Raw genomic sequence first — 15655 nt, 5'->3', positions numbered from 1 at the left:
GCTCAAAATTTCATCAAAATCTGCTCACTACTTTTTGAGTTACACTGGGAACAGACAAACAAACAAAAGCAAAAAACTCATCCAACAAAGTTGGCGGAAGTAAAAAAAACATGAAAGTTGGAAAACAAGACTTAGATTCAACGATACAAACTGTACACAGAGACTTCACAATGACACAGTGAATGTAGAAACAATTATTCAAGGGCTAAACACAAAGTGGGGGGGGGGGATCCTACTCATGTTCCTGAGTACTCCTTGTGTTGTGTGTACTCGTAAATGTATGGAGAAAAAGACTAACTAAATGTCCACTTCAACTAAATTAACTCCAGATCATATCATCTGAATGGATTTCTGCACTTTTAGAGATCAAGAATATATTTTTTCTTATGTTTACAGCATTTAGCAGATGCTTTTATCCAGAGTGACACAAAGCGATTTGTCGTCTTTATTTTGAATATTTAGAGAAAACCAGTCATGTTATATTACTGGATAATATGAGGGCGAGAGAGAGAGAGAAAGAAGGCAAGCAAGTCAGTAGGTTTTCCACCATGAGAAAGTCCTCAGGATAGAACACACTTTCAGGTTTCTCAGTAACATCACACACGTTGTTGCTGGGTTGTCGTTTTTTTTTCCAATCTTACTAAATTTCAGGAGAGAAAAAGTGTCTGGTGAGGGAACCACTGTTCATAGTGTTAACATTTGAGACATCTCATCTCATTATCTGTAGCCGCTTTATCCTGTTCTACAGGGTCGCAGGCAAGCTGGAGCCTATCCCAGCTGACTACGGGCGAAAGGCGGGGTACACCCTGGACAAGTCGCCAGGTCATCACAGGGCTGACACATAGACACAGACAACCATTCACACTCACATTCACACCTACGGTCAATTTAGAGTCACCAGTTAACCTAACCTGCATGTCTTTGGACTGTGGGGGAAACCGGAGCACCCAGAGGAAACCCACGCGGACACGGGGAGAACATGCAAACTCCACACAGAAAGGCCCTCGCCGGCCACGGGGCTCGAACCCGGACCTTCTTGCTGTGAGGCGACAGCGCTAACCACTACACCACCGTGCCGCCCATTTGAGACATGTTAAGAAATTTTTTTATTGAACTTTTATTTCGTTTTATTCCTTACTTGACAGATTTCTGCCGTCAGACCTCTATTATAAATGAGTTTTGAGTCAAAATGGTTTTTTTTCTTCACTACAGGAAAAACGTGTACAAAATTCTTGTCCATAGTCAATAAAAAACAAAACACACTGCCTTTAATTTAACATTTCAACTGATTTTCAACTGAAGCACTTAGTTAGCAGTATCCTTTTGCATTACGGTCCCAAGACTTACTCCGCGTTCCTGTTAAACCCCTTAATACCTCAGGCTCCTAACACCTAAACACTCTTAAATGCTGTACTACTATATGCTCTCTAATATACTCGTGTAGGCCTGAAGCCTTTGGGACTGCACTCTTGAAAGCATGGCTATAGATTGATTAAGCACTTAGTTAGCAGTATCGCTACAGTACAACGATCCAAACAAGGCTGAGAGCCAACGGTGCTTTTCCTGCCTCCATGTAAAAGATAGTTTGTGTGCAATTACATCCACGAGCCAGAGGAAAACAGTGTATTGATTACTGGAACAAAGGAGGGGGGCTGAGCAAACAATCATCTGCAGCCAACTTAAAATTGCACGACCAGAGGTTTTTGAGCTGTAACATCATAATGCGTTCAATTAAAAGTACGATATACAGAAACGTAATCTACAACAACATTCAAACTTTAGATCTCCACCAACATACACGGATTGGGTCGAGAAATCCTAAAAGGCTCTTACTGGAATCATTACATCATTTAATAAAAATAAGCTCAAAACCATGTCTGAAAGCTAATAGCCAGCAGGAAGCATCCTTGGCCGGATTATGTATTAACGTTCTTCTGGGGCTTTAAAATCCTCATTATTATGGTCTATGGGTGATGATGTTACAACCATTTCGCATTAAAAATGAAAATTTTCTTCAGTTGTGGTTCTGCGATGACTGAAATGATCTTTCCTCACAGTCTTCCAAGTACTCTCCTCCTGAGAGTGTGTTAGTGCATGCAAGAGTCTGAATATGTTAGAGAAGGAATGAAACATGACTGTTATAGGAAAATAATCAACAACAGGGTTTGATGGTGTGATCTAGATAACCAATATCACTTTTCTAGAAGAGCATATTCTGAAGTGTTTTATTCCTCTTATACAACAATTTGCCAGACATTACAATGTTTATTTATGAAAAAAAAGCACATCATACTATTTGTCCATGACATTTATAGTTATGTTGAATGTTGTGATCATAAACAGTTGAAGTCAAGAAGATGAAAAATGCGCAAAATCCTGAATCCTCTTGCCCTTAAGTGTGAACACTGGAGATTCCTTCCAAAGTGTTTTGGTTTTTTTTTTTAAACAGAAAACCTCACCACATCAATGATTATCCATTTGTCTTTGTTCAATAACTCTGCAGGTCATGTTACCATAGAAAACCAGTTTATTCCATTCCATCCATCCATTATCCGTAACCACTTATCCTGCGCAGTGTCGCGGGTGAGCTGGAGCCTATCCCAGCTGACTATGGGCGAGAGGCGGGGTACACCCTGGACAAGTCGCCAGATCATCGCAGGGCTGACACATAGAGAGACACAATCCTTCACATTCACACCTACGGTCAATTTAGAGCCACCAATTAGCCTAACCTGCATGTCTTTGGACTGTCGGGGAAACCAGAGCACCCGGAGGAAACCCACGTGGACACGGGGAGAACATGCAAACTCCACACAGAAAGGACCCCATCAGCCACTGGGCTTGAACCCAGAACCTTCTTGCTGTGAGGTGACAGTGCTGACCACTACACCACCGTGCCACCTTGTTCCATTCCATCATTAACAAATACTGCATGACGATCACATAACCCCCAAATGGTCATGCAGTTGTTACATTAAAGTTATATTCGCACCGTAAACTAAATATGACTGTACTGTGATGAAACACATCAACAATGCTGTTAATGCTCACAAAATTAACATTTTTATAAAAATTGGGTTTTTATTTTCTCTGCTGAAAATGACTCAAAAGGCCATCGACTGGTTAAAGTCATCCTGATCCTTGCAAGGTTGATTATGATGGAAAGTCGACTGTTTGGTACTTCTCTATGCCATAAAAATCTCATCTCATCTCATTATCTCTAGCCGCTTTATCCTGTTCTACAGGGTCGCAGGCAAGCTGGAGCCTATCCCAGCTGACTACAGGCGAAAGGCGAGGTACACCCTGGACAAGTCGCCAGGTCATCACAGGGCTGACACATAGACACAGGCAACCATTCACACTCACATTCACACCTACGGTCAATTTAGAGTCACCAGTTAACCTAACCTGCATGTCTTTGGACTGTGGGGGAAACCGGAGCACCCGGAGGAAACCCACGCGGACACGGGGAGAACATGCAAACTCCACACAGAAAGGCCCTCGCCGGCCACGGGGCTCGAACCCGGACCTTCGTGCTGTGAGGCGACAGCACTAACCACTACACCACCGTGCCACCCGCCATAAAAATTATACTTTAAAAAAAATAATAATAATAAAAAATACTCTAATCAGAGGCGGCAGCCCACCTGCCCCCAGCCTCACCCTTGAGTAGGAGTCTGTGAAACCGTGCTCATTTTCAAATACATATGTTGATCGAGGTTCATCATTCACAAGAGTCTACACTATCCCCCCCCCCATCCAGAACTATATCGTCAAGTCAGGAGACCTCCTACTGTTATCCTGCAATCCAGTACTACTTGCTGTAGGGTCATGCTGTTGGCGACTGAACCATCTCCCCAAGATCCATAAAGGGTGTGGGCTCTGGAGAGCCAACGACAGCCATCTCGCAACTTCTTTGAGTCGATTGCAGAGTGGCACCTCTTCGACTACTTTACATTACGTTAAAGGTATTTAGCAGACGATTTTATCCAGAACGATGTACAACGTACCCAGAGCGGCCTGGGGAACAGTTGGGGGTTTGGTGTCTTGCTCAAGGGCACTTGAGCCATTCCTGCTGGTCCAGGGAATCGAACCAGCAACCTTTTGGTCCCAAAGCTGCTTCTCTAAACATTAGGCCATGGCTTCCTCTTAATAGCTTATAGTTTAATAGCTATATTTTAGCCTTTAGTTTCTCATGCGTGAAAAGCCTACAGCCCTTTAAGGGCTAAGGCATGCTGAACCTGAACCTGCCTCCATACTCAGCCCCTCCATGCTCTCCCCCGTCCTCCGTCAGCCTCTTGCCCACTTTTTAGCAATTTTCAAAATTATACAGTGGGTGGAGTTAGGCTCAGAGCTGGGCGTAAAGAGACAAATGTAAATGGATGGAAGGCGAGCGTTACATAGCATTTGTATACATGATGCAAGGATTATTGTGTATTATTATTATAAATCAGTCATAATGTGACTGGTTGCTTTGTGACTACTGTTCGTGTCCTAGCTGTACACCTCTATGTTCTTCCCACATCTGTTTACAGCTTCTATTTACGGGAAGGGATTTATGGAGTGTGTGTGCATTGCTAATCTAATAGTTGCCCAGGTTTGTCTTTGCAGTGCTGTGCCGCGCTGGGCTGCACTTCCTGAAATAGAGAGATGAGACGATAGTGGTGTGACCAAGCTAACAGGATTAACATCTTTTTGACTGCTACACCCATATAGAGCACCACATAAAAAAATAATAAAAAAGCAGAAACCCATAAATAGAAAGAGAATAATAAAGATTCATCGAATATCCTTTACGAGGGAAATATAACTCTCGAGATGGTGCGGTTTTTTTTAAATGTGCAAATCCAACAGTTTTTGGTGCTTTGAATAATTCCAGCCTCAGCAAAAAGAATAAGTCAAAGTAGTGGTTAATTTGTGCTGTTTAATGGCGCACAGTCATGAGTAAGGCTTTTGCGAGTGGAGTTTAATGTGAAGTGAGACGGAGGATGGCTAAGAGGTTATAAAACCTTTTTATCAGCGTTGCCGTTATCAGTGTTCCAGCTTCAGTTATCCAAGAGACACTCGTCAACCTGACCCTTTTCAGACTGCTTGGTCAATATCGAGCCATGCATGTGCGCGCGCACCAGTGGCGGTCACTGCTTTAAAAACAGCCAGCATGTACAACACGATTTATATATAGTTCCTAGAAAGAGCAGCAAAGAGAAAACACCCCAAAATATCAGAGGCATGCACATGGGAAGGTTGAAGGATCGTTTTACGTTCACTAACCCACAGGAACTAATGGTACATACTATCTCATCTCATTATCTCTAGCCGCTTTATCCTGTTCTACAGAGTCGCAGGCAAGCTGGAGCCTATCCCAGCTGACTACGGGCGAAAGGCGGGGTACACCCTGGACAAGTCGCCAGGTCATATAGGGTCATCACAGGGTCATATAGAGGACTGTATAGTGAGCTCATTGGTAAAATGAAAAAACGCTTTCGGACACTAGTCTGTCGTGCTGGTATTTACGTCATTACTGTCACACAATTAAAACGTGCTGATCAGTTGGCTGGTGGGTTTTCAAAATAATAAATACATGCGTGTATTTTTGTGATAAATCCATATTATACTGAGCGTATAATTTCCCACAATTTCCCACATATAATTTCCCACATCAATACAAAGTACCTGCATCTTTCAGTTCTTTTAAATCAAGGCTGAATACTTTCTTTGCCGCTGCCTTTTATTAAATCAAATTTGAGACTTTTATTTGATTTCTTTCAGTGCGACCGCAATGCATGATGGGATATATTGCTTTGGTTAGTGACCATCGTTGTAAACTACTTTTCGTGATGCATTGTGGGATACTTTGAATGCACTATATAGGGTGTAATTCATCCTCACTAAGGTTTCGGAGAGCACTACAAAATGGCGTCCCCACTATATACTGCCCTATATAGTGAGTAGGGAGCAATTTCAGACACAGGGCAACATCTGCCAATGGTGTCAAAAGACACATGCGCCCTCTTTCGAATGCTGATGTAATCAAGCCGGAAGTTTTGTTTGTTTTGATAGCAATCAGGAAAGTTTGAAAAAAAGTAGGCAGTAATCATTGTTTAAACTCATTTTTGTGCAATATTTCATTTGGAAAACAGTTTTCAAAATGGCAGCACTGACACCTGGCTGACACTTCACGTTTCGAAGTCTCACGAAGATCGCGCAGATAAGCGACTCCTGCCGTGGACCAAACGAACCAAATTCAACATGGCTAAAAACCAAATAGGCCGATAAGTCTCATTATTTGTAGCCGCTTTATCCTGTTCTACAGGGTCGCAGGCAAGCTGGAGCCTATCCCAGCTGACTACTGGAGAAAGGCGGGGTACACCCTGGACAAGTCGCCAGGTCATCACAGGGCTGACACACAGACACAGACAACCATTCACACTCACACCTACGGTCAATTTAGAGTCACCAGTTAACCTAACCTGCATGTCTTTGGACTGTGGGGGAAACCGGAGCACCCGGAGGAAACCCATGTGGACACGGGGAGAACATGCAAACTCCGCACAGAAAGGCCCTCGCCGGCCACGGGGCTCGAACCCGGACCTTCTTGCTGTGAGGCGACAGCACTAACCACTACACCACCGTGCCGCCCCAGGCCAATAAGTATAATATTTAATTGCAATCAGTTGCCAATACGAGTCACGATATATGGTTACTAAAACCGAAAACGTAACTGAATAACATGTTAATTAAGAAATAAAGCATAGTTAGTTTTTTTTTTTTTTCTTTTTTATCAGACATCTAATTTTTGGGTTTGTTTACCTGACATGTTTCGACGTACAACTTCCGTCTTCCTCAGAGTGTCACCGGATGTTAATTGGTGACGCATCTTTTATCAGCTGCTGTTTCTGAAGGCGTGGCCTTCCTGTCTGGTTTGACAGGTCGGTCACGCCTTATACTGTCTGTTCGTCCCCTGCAAGATGTCACTCCAGGTATGGGAGAGCATGTATGCTCCCTCATCCCGGTTGATGGTCCTCGGGCTTCGCTTACGGATCTCTATGGCCTCCCTGATCCAGCGCTGATGTTTATTATCTTCTGTGCGGATGACTCTGGCATTCCCCCAGTCCATAATGTGGTTTTCCCTTTTACAGTGATCTGTTATAGCTGACTTATAATTTTCCTGTTGTGCCTTTTCTTTTATTGTTCGGGTTTGTCTTGTAGCTGTCTCCTTTTCGCACTCTTTCTTATGTTCATGTTTTCTTGTGTTGAAACTCCTTCCTGTCTCCCCAATATAAGTTTTATTGCATAATTTACATGGAATCTCATATATGGTGTTGCATCTGTTGTCCGGATGTATTCTGTCTTTGGGATGCACCAGGATCTGACGGAGTGTTGTGTGTGGTTTGACAGGTGTGTTAACATTGTGTTTCCTCATTACTCTTTGAATGCGTTCAGTTATTCCCCTGATGTATGGTAATGTAACTACTCCCCTGTGTTCTTGTTTGTTAGTTTGTTTTTTCTCTTTCTTCTGTGTTTTGTTGTTCTTAACCTGTTCCGCCCCTTTGGATATTGCCCATTGTGGATATTGACATGCCTTCAGTGCGTGTTGTATATGTTGTTCCTCCTGTTCTTTGTCCTGTGGATCTGTAATTATTGCTGTGCGTTCATGTAATGTTCTAACTACGGATATTTTGTGCATTATGGGGTGTTCGGAAGTCCAGTTTAAATATTGGTCGGTGTGTGTGGGTTTTCTGTGTACTTTTATTTTGATGTCCCCATCTTCTGTGTGTTGTATTTTTAAATCCAAAAATGCTATTGACTGCTCCGTTTCCTCTTCATGTGTGAATTTTATATTGCCGGTATTGTCTATAGTATTGAGATGGTCGGTAAGTTGTTGAGTGTGTCCCCTCTTTACTTTTTCCAATATGTCGTCCACATACCGTTTCCAGAGTGTTGGTCTGTATTCCGCTGGTATTGTAGTGAGTGCTTTCTGCTCCAGATCCTCCATGAAAAAGCCGCACATGATGGCTGATAGTGGGTCTCCCATGGCAAAACCTTCCTTCTGTCTGTAGATTGTATTCCTGAACTGAAAGTATGTGGATGTGGCGATGAATTGAAGGAGCTGAGTGATGTCTTGTACGGTGAGGTTTGTGCGTTTCCTGAGCGTCCTGTCTGTTTTTAATTTGTCTTGTACTATCTGTATGGTGGCTTCCGTGGGTGTTCTGGTGAAAAGAGATATGACATCATGTGAAATGAAAACTTCATCTTGCTGCATTTTGATCCTGGTGCATCCCAAAGACAGAATACATCCGGACAACAGATGCAACACCATATATGAGATTCCATGTAAATTATGCAATAAAACTTATATTGGGGAGACAGGAAGGAGTTTCAACACAAGAAAACATGAACATAAGAAAGAGTGCGAAAAGGAGACAGCTACAAGACAAACCCGAACAATAAAAGAAAAGGCACAACAGGAAAATTATAAGTCAGCTATAACAGATCACTGTAAAAGGGAAAACCACATTATGGACTGGGGGAATGCCAGAGTCATCCGCACAGAAGATAACAAACATCAGCGCTGGATCAGGGAGGCCATAGAGATCCGTAAGCGAAGCCCGAGGACCATCAACCGGGATGAGGGAGCATACATGCTCTCCCATACCTGGAGTGACATCTTGCAGGGGACGAACAGACAGTATAAGGCGTGACCGACCTGTCAAACCAGACAGGAAGGCCACGCCTTCAGAAACAGCAGCTGATAAAAGATGCGTCACCAATTAACATCCGGTGACACTCTGAGGAAGACGGAAGTTGTACGTCGAAACATGTCAGGTAAACAAACCCAAAAATTAGATGTCTGATAAAAAAGAAAAAAAAAAAAAAAAAACTAACTATATTTAATATAAGACATAATGAACGTAATCGAAAGAAATAAAGCAAGTTTAAAAATGACTTCAGTTCTCCTTTAAAGGAAAGTGCTTGTGTTTAATGGTGGTCTGGACACTTGTAAGGAACCTCATATCTGATGCTTCTACTCATGAAAAATATAAAAATATCTGGCAACCTTCAAGGTGTGAACTGCACGCAGGTAATTCGCATAAACTAAAAAAACGACTTTAGCACATGCGGAACTCAACTCTGAATACGCATAACTTTCCCTGCATAAAATTACTATTGATGTGGCTTTTGGATGTATACGTGTTGCCCATTCTTACAGCCCATGATGTGTAAAGACGAACCTGTACAGCGAAGGATCCCGTTTCAGGATGTCCACATTGACATGCTGCTCGATCAGACTGTAGAGCAGGATGGGCAGCGAGGTGAAGCTGATATTGTACAGTGTGAGATATGCCGTATCATATAGTGGCTGTAGGGGGAGGAGGGAAAAACAAAACAAAACCAAAAAAACAATTTCCACGATGCAAATTGTATAAATGACACATGAATATTCTTCACATGCTCAACAGTAAACATTTGGTGGTGTTGAATGCATACCTGCTGGGAGAAGCCACAGAAGAACTGATAAAGAAATTGGGGAAAGATGAAGCACACATTCTGGGGAAAGAGACACAGAAAGAGATAAAAATGTACAGATTTTTGCTGCAGCCCCAAGAGGAGGGGAAGGAAAAAAAAGGAAAAAAAAAGAAAAAAAAAAACCATGATACATTATGAAGTGTGAACTCTCAGACTAAAAATAGCTGGAAGATTACATGGAGCTATTCTCCATTTAAAGTCTACCTCACGTTACTCGCAGTATAACATATACAAAATGCCATATCATAGCATGCAGTGTACACACTAATCAAACAATACTTAAGGTAATAAAATTGCTAATCACTGCTATACAAAAAAAAAAAAAAGCAAAAAACAAAAAACAGTACCAGTCAAAAGTTTGGACACACCTTCTAATTCAATGTTTTTTCTTAATTTTTTTAAAATCAACTTAAAAAAAAAAACACTTCATGTCTTAAAGTAATGATGAACGTTGTTTCTCTTTACTTAATTGAGCAGTTCCTGACAATTTACGCTAGTGCAAATTGTTACTCTCACTCAGGATCTTTCTACTTTCCTCTTATTATTATTATTCTCCTCCTGACATTTTTTAGGACGCTATTTCTTCCTCAGTTTTCAACCAATCAATCATCGCCAAATTTCACATGAAGAATACCTCTGGGCTGAACTGAACTGCTTTGACTTTTGGTGCTGATCTGGATCACCAAACGAGAATGATCCATGAAAAAACAGGCATTTTTCCCCCTTCACTAAGCATCATATTCTCTCTCTTACCATTCCGGATCTATAGGGTACAGTGACCAGACGTCCCGGTTTGTAAGAGCCAGCACAAATCACTATGACTTTAGTCACACCTTGTGTCCGAAATCACTCCCTACTCACTACATAGTGGACTGTATAGTGAGTTCGCCATTTTGTAGTGCTGTCCAAATGTACAGTAAGCATTATTACACCCTATACAGTGCACTCAAAGTATCCCACAATGCATCACGAAAAGTAGTATTCAACTGACGGTCACTAACCAAAGCAATATACCCCATCATGCATTGCGGTCGCGCTGAAAAATCAAATTAAAAGCCTCAAATTTGATTTAATAAAAGGCAGCGGCAAAGTAGAAAGTATTCAGCCTTGATTTAACAGAACTGAAAGATGCAGCAGACACAAAGTACTTTGTATTTATTAATGTGGGAAATACACTCAATATAATATGCATTTATCACAAATACACATGCATGTATTTATTATTTTGAAAACCCGCCAGCCGACTGATCTGGCACGTTTTAATTGTGCAACAGTAATGATGTAAATAACGGCATGATGGACTAGTGTCCGAAACATTGGCTTAGCTAGCAAGCCGTGCTTTTCATGGCCAATTCTCAAAAAACACGGCTTATAAATTTTATAGTAATCCGTATTAACCCAAATTTTGTTAAATTCTGTCGTTTTGCGAAGTAACTTTGCACATTTCTGTGGACATTTTTGTTGACTGTCGGCGGTTTCCCGGGGCGTGCCCAGCACGCATGCTTTCCACACAGTGGCAATCGTAGAGTGATTTACTCCCCGGGCGAAACCTCCTGCTGGCGCCCCCCCCCGCCCGTCTTTTTTTTTTTTTTTTTTTGGGGGGGGGGGGGGGGGGGACCTTTTTTTTGGGGGGGACCGTTTTTTTTTTTTGCGCCCACGCTCGTGCCGCCCCCCACGTTGGGCTCTGTATTAGCCAACAGAATGTTAACAGCTTTACATGGTCGTTTAAACATTTCTCGTCGTGTGTTGTATGTTGCGGACACGGCCCGTTATAAATTTGCTGTTACCAGAATGCCAATGATCAAGTCGTAATGTATTACTTAAGACTCTGTGTAGTAGTGTAGTACTATGGTAGTAAAGTCTTTTTGATGACTAGTACAACGTTCCGCTGGCGGGATTGTGCATATTATGGGGCTACGACAAGTTAGGCACACACACACACTGATGACGTCACCTGCGCAACACACACACACACACACACACGCCCGTCTTGTTTTTTTTTTTCCGGGTTTTTTTTTGGGGGGACCGTTTTTTTTTTTTTCGCGCCTGCGCTCGTGCCGCCCCCCGCGATGCCGCCCCGGGCGGCTGCCCAGTCGGCCCGCCCCCAGGACCGCCCCTGTTTCCACATGTGGAAGTTAAATCAAGAAAATCAAATTTACCGCCAAAAATGTAGCACTCTTATTGGTCAGACTTCGAAACAATGCTTGAATGGAAGCAAAATACGAGTTTTGAGAGCTTCGCTGGTGAAGCTTGGCAGGTTTAGAATGAGTAGGTCATGTATTTAGATAAATATCTTTGCAAGTTATCATACTGACAGAAACTTTACACTTTCCTATGTGCCCACTGCCAAATAATATAGTTTTTAAATGACCTAAATTAGATGAAACATAAAACTTGTCACCTTAGTCACACCAGAGTCGGAGCGCTGAGCGCATACTTACGCATTCATAAAAGACTGTTCACATGGTAATGGCATGATGATCACTTTTATTATAATTTAAGGTTTCTGCTTTTATTGCAGGAATTTGTAGAAGATTTTATTGAGAATTACAGTGATTTGTAAAGTTCTGGTTAATGAATAAGAAACTAAATTTAAACTTTGTTATAACATTTTATCAAGTTAGTAAATAAAATGTGTGTTAAGTGCCTAATAAAATATAATTCACACTTAAAATTAATGCTCTCTTTCATTTCTTTTTAAGGCTCAATTGCAGCTCCAGAAGGCACCTTGCTCTTCTTATGGTCCCCGTCATCTCTGAGCAAGGATGGCTCTTTGGTGGCGCCGCTGACATCTCTCTTCCGCGCGCCGTTGTAGCCTCGTCTCGGACAAGGTCTTTCCATTGTGAATGTGGTCTCTCCAGACAGATCTGTCGGCTGTGGTGTTGTACCAGTCGTCACCAATGCCAAATATGGTTAAATCTTCTTTCATGCAGTCTTTCCACCGTTTCTTGGGGTGTCCACGAGATCTAATTCCATGGGCAAGCTCTCCAAAGAGAAGCTGCTTTGGGATTCTGTAATCAGGTGTCCTGCAGATGTGCCCTAACCAACAGAGGCGGTTGCTGCGTACCATGGTCTCTATAGTTGTTGTCTTGGCTCTTTGTAGCACTTCTGTGTTGGTAATGTGATGCCACCATTGGATCTTCAGAATTTGCCTCAGAGACCTTTTATGGAACATTTGGATGGATGTGTAGAGCGAGGGTGCTCCATGTTTCACTCCCATTCAAAAGACAGGGCAATACCATGGCTTTGTACACTGCCACTTTGGTTGTTATAGTCAAGCCTCTCCGGTTCCAGCATCTGGTTGCGAGTGACTTAAATGCAGCTGCTCCTCTGGCCAGTCGTCTCTTGATTTCTGCATTCAATGACGCAGTCATTGGTAAAGAAGGCACCAGATTGCACCAAATAGATTAAATTTTCAAAATTTTCCAGGGGAGACCCCCCCCAGCACACGCCCAAGTTACACTCCCTACTTTCAGAAAAATACTCCCAACCTTCCCAATCCTGGCTAAGCCTCTGGTCTGAAAGCGTTTTTTTTTTTTTCTCATTTTACCAATGCGCTCACTACATAGTAATTTCCTACATAGTGAGTAGTGAACGAGTGAGTGATTTCAGACACAGGGACAGTCTCTATCCAGTTTATTATTTACTGTTTGATCTCAAGCACATTAAGAAGGCAAGAAATTGCTCTAATTAACTTTTGACGAGGCACCTGTTAATTGAAAAGCGTTCCAGGTGACGACCTCATGAAGCTGGTTAAGATAACGCCAACAGTGTACAAAACGTCATCAAGGTAAACTCTGGCTACTATATTTTAGAAGAATCTAAAATATGAAACATTTTGTTTACCACATACGGTAATTCCATCTATGCTCCCATATGTTTATATTCCATAGTTTTGGTGTCTTCAGTAAGTATTGTTCTACAATGTAGAAAAAACCGTGAATGAGCAGGGGTGTACAAACTTTTGACTGTTTATAAAACAACTGCTGTGTGTAGTGACATAAGACATAAGAGAAAACCTCTACCTTGTAGAAGAAGTATTGCACCAGCTCAGCTATTCTGATATAGTAGTAATGGCCGTGCACCAGGAGCATCTTCTTCAGGTGCTTAAATTTGGGAATTGCATAGTCACTGTTGCGGGCTGCCTGTCTTCCCTCTTTACCCATGATGCCTAGAAACAATGAACAGATTTGTCTTTGGAGGACAAACGGACAAGAAAGCCAGGTAAAGAAGCAAACGATAGCTTTGTGCATCACACTGGACATTACAATGAGGCTGATGATTAATCAATGCGGTTGGTGAGAAATATATATATTTTTTTTTTTAAAGATATTTTTTTGGGCTTTTTGCACCTTTATTGGATAGGACAGTGTAGAGACAGGAAATGAGCGGGAGAGAGACGGGAAGGGATCGGGAAATGACCTCGGGCCGGAATCGAACCCGGGTCGCCCGCATTCATGGTATGGCGCCTTAACCACCTGAGCCACGACGCCCCCCGGTGAGAAATATTTTAATATAACATGCAGGTGATTACAGAAAATCGCACTTGCTGATTTTCGAGAAATAGTCTAAATTTCTCGACCAATCACTTCGAGCGACTCAGCAAAATGGCTACCAATCACTATCACCATAAGTGAGGAAGAATTACAAATGATAAAAGAAAACGCTGTTCCTAAAAGCATTAAAGATGCTACAAAGTTTGGTCTTAAACCATTCAAAAGTAAGGTGGAATTGTGATTTATTTTATCCATTTCAAAACGAAGTATTTTCTGACTCGGTGTAGATAAGTGACACAAGCCTGCGTGCCTTTATTACATTTGCATGGCGTTTCTGAAGTATGAAATAAATTATTTTTTAATATTTTGAAATAATCACCTGTGTATTTATGCTAAAACAATTATCCTCCTCAGGCTCAGTGAATATCGGTGATTATTATACATACAGGACACTTTTTCCATGGAATAAAAACGTGTTCTATTCCCTTCGAGCAGGTTTCATTCAATCGCTTATCCTAGGTGTATTACGTCACTCTACCCAATGGAGAATGAGCACTGAATATGGTTTATGATATTGCATGGTTGTCAAGACAACATGACGTCACACATCGGAGACGTAAAACTTGCGCACTAGCGGAAACAAACATGGCCACCGGGTTTGCATCGTTAAATACGGAAGATTTTGAGAGAATTTTGAAAGAGAAAGATGCGTTGAACACCCGAAAGGAATGTGTATTATTATTATTATTATTATTAATAATAATAATAATAATAATAATAATAATAAATTGGCTGGCTTTTTTTCATGGACTATCAGATATATTTCATTCAGCTACTTGTCTTCAACTAGTTCAATATCATGTTAGCTGAATGGAATATATCTGATGTACCACTCAAAGCCAGCCAGTATTATTTAAATAATATCCTCGACTTCATCTCGGTTATTATTCACCGATATTCACGTCACCTTTGGCATATAATTTTTTAAAGATGAAGAATCTTGAAAATGTAAATATAAAAATAGAAGATGCCCACATAAAGAGCTAAAAATTCAAATCTAAAACTAATTAAGTTCCAAAAATGAAACCTTTTTTTTTTTAAGTTCCTGGAGCCCTTTTTCCTATTTTAAGGTACTGTATGATATATAAGGAAATCTGAACATTTTTTGTTTCAGCAGTCATGTAACAAAACGAATACGGGACGACAAATGCATTTTTTTTTTTAAAGAAAAAAAGGAACAAATCATCAGGTCTGGCGCAATCAACGTTACTTTAACATCCTTGCTATCCTAATAAAAACACCACATGAATCATTTAAAAATAAAGCCATTATTTACTTTGTGCATTTAAGAGAGCCGTAACCATCTGTTTTACCATATGGTTGCTAAACATGATGCCTAATTTATGCGGAAAGACTCTGCACTCTCGCGAGGGCGTGCATCATAACATTAACTACTTTCCGATCACAGTGAGCGTGAGCACTCTTCCTTTCTGCCCTGGTTCACACAAATCACAACGGTTAAAGCATAAATCAGCAGTAAAGATGCTGGAAGAGCTGCTGACTCGCAAGCCAGACGTGCAGCCGTATCGCAACAAGTAACATTTAACAGTGAAGGCAAATACAGCACCTGC

At 41.5% G+C, this 15655-nt stretch overlaps 1 protein-coding gene across 9 annotated transcripts in view; it reads right to left on the bottom strand.

Moving 5' to 3' along the window:
• The window catches only part of atp11a (ATPase phospholipid transporting 11A), a 191645-nt gene that overhangs the window by 29914 nt on the left and 146076 nt on the right, over nt 1–15655 (bottom strand). For all 9 annotated transcript variants that reach the window (XM_060898855.1, XM_060898856.1, XM_060898857.1 and 6 more), the window contains 3 exons: nt 13554–13699; nt 9490–9549; nt 9234–9361 (listed from right to left, as the gene is read on the bottom strand). In XM_060898855.1, the coding sequence (XP_060754838.1) occupies nt 9234–9361; nt 9490–9549; nt 13554–13699 (334 nt within the window). The remainder of the gene's footprint in view (nt 1–9233; nt 9362–9489; nt 9550–13553; nt 13700–15655) is intronic.

The sequence above is a fragment of the Neoarius graeffei genome, chromosome 18, assembly GCF_027579695.1.
Source record: "Neoarius graeffei isolate fNeoGra1 chromosome 18, fNeoGra1.pri, whole genome shotgun sequence".
NCBI classification, from domain to species: domain Eukaryota; kingdom Metazoa; phylum Chordata; class Actinopteri; order Siluriformes; family Ariidae; genus Neoarius; species Neoarius graeffei.
This window is presented reverse-complemented; position numbering and strand designations above follow the sequence as displayed.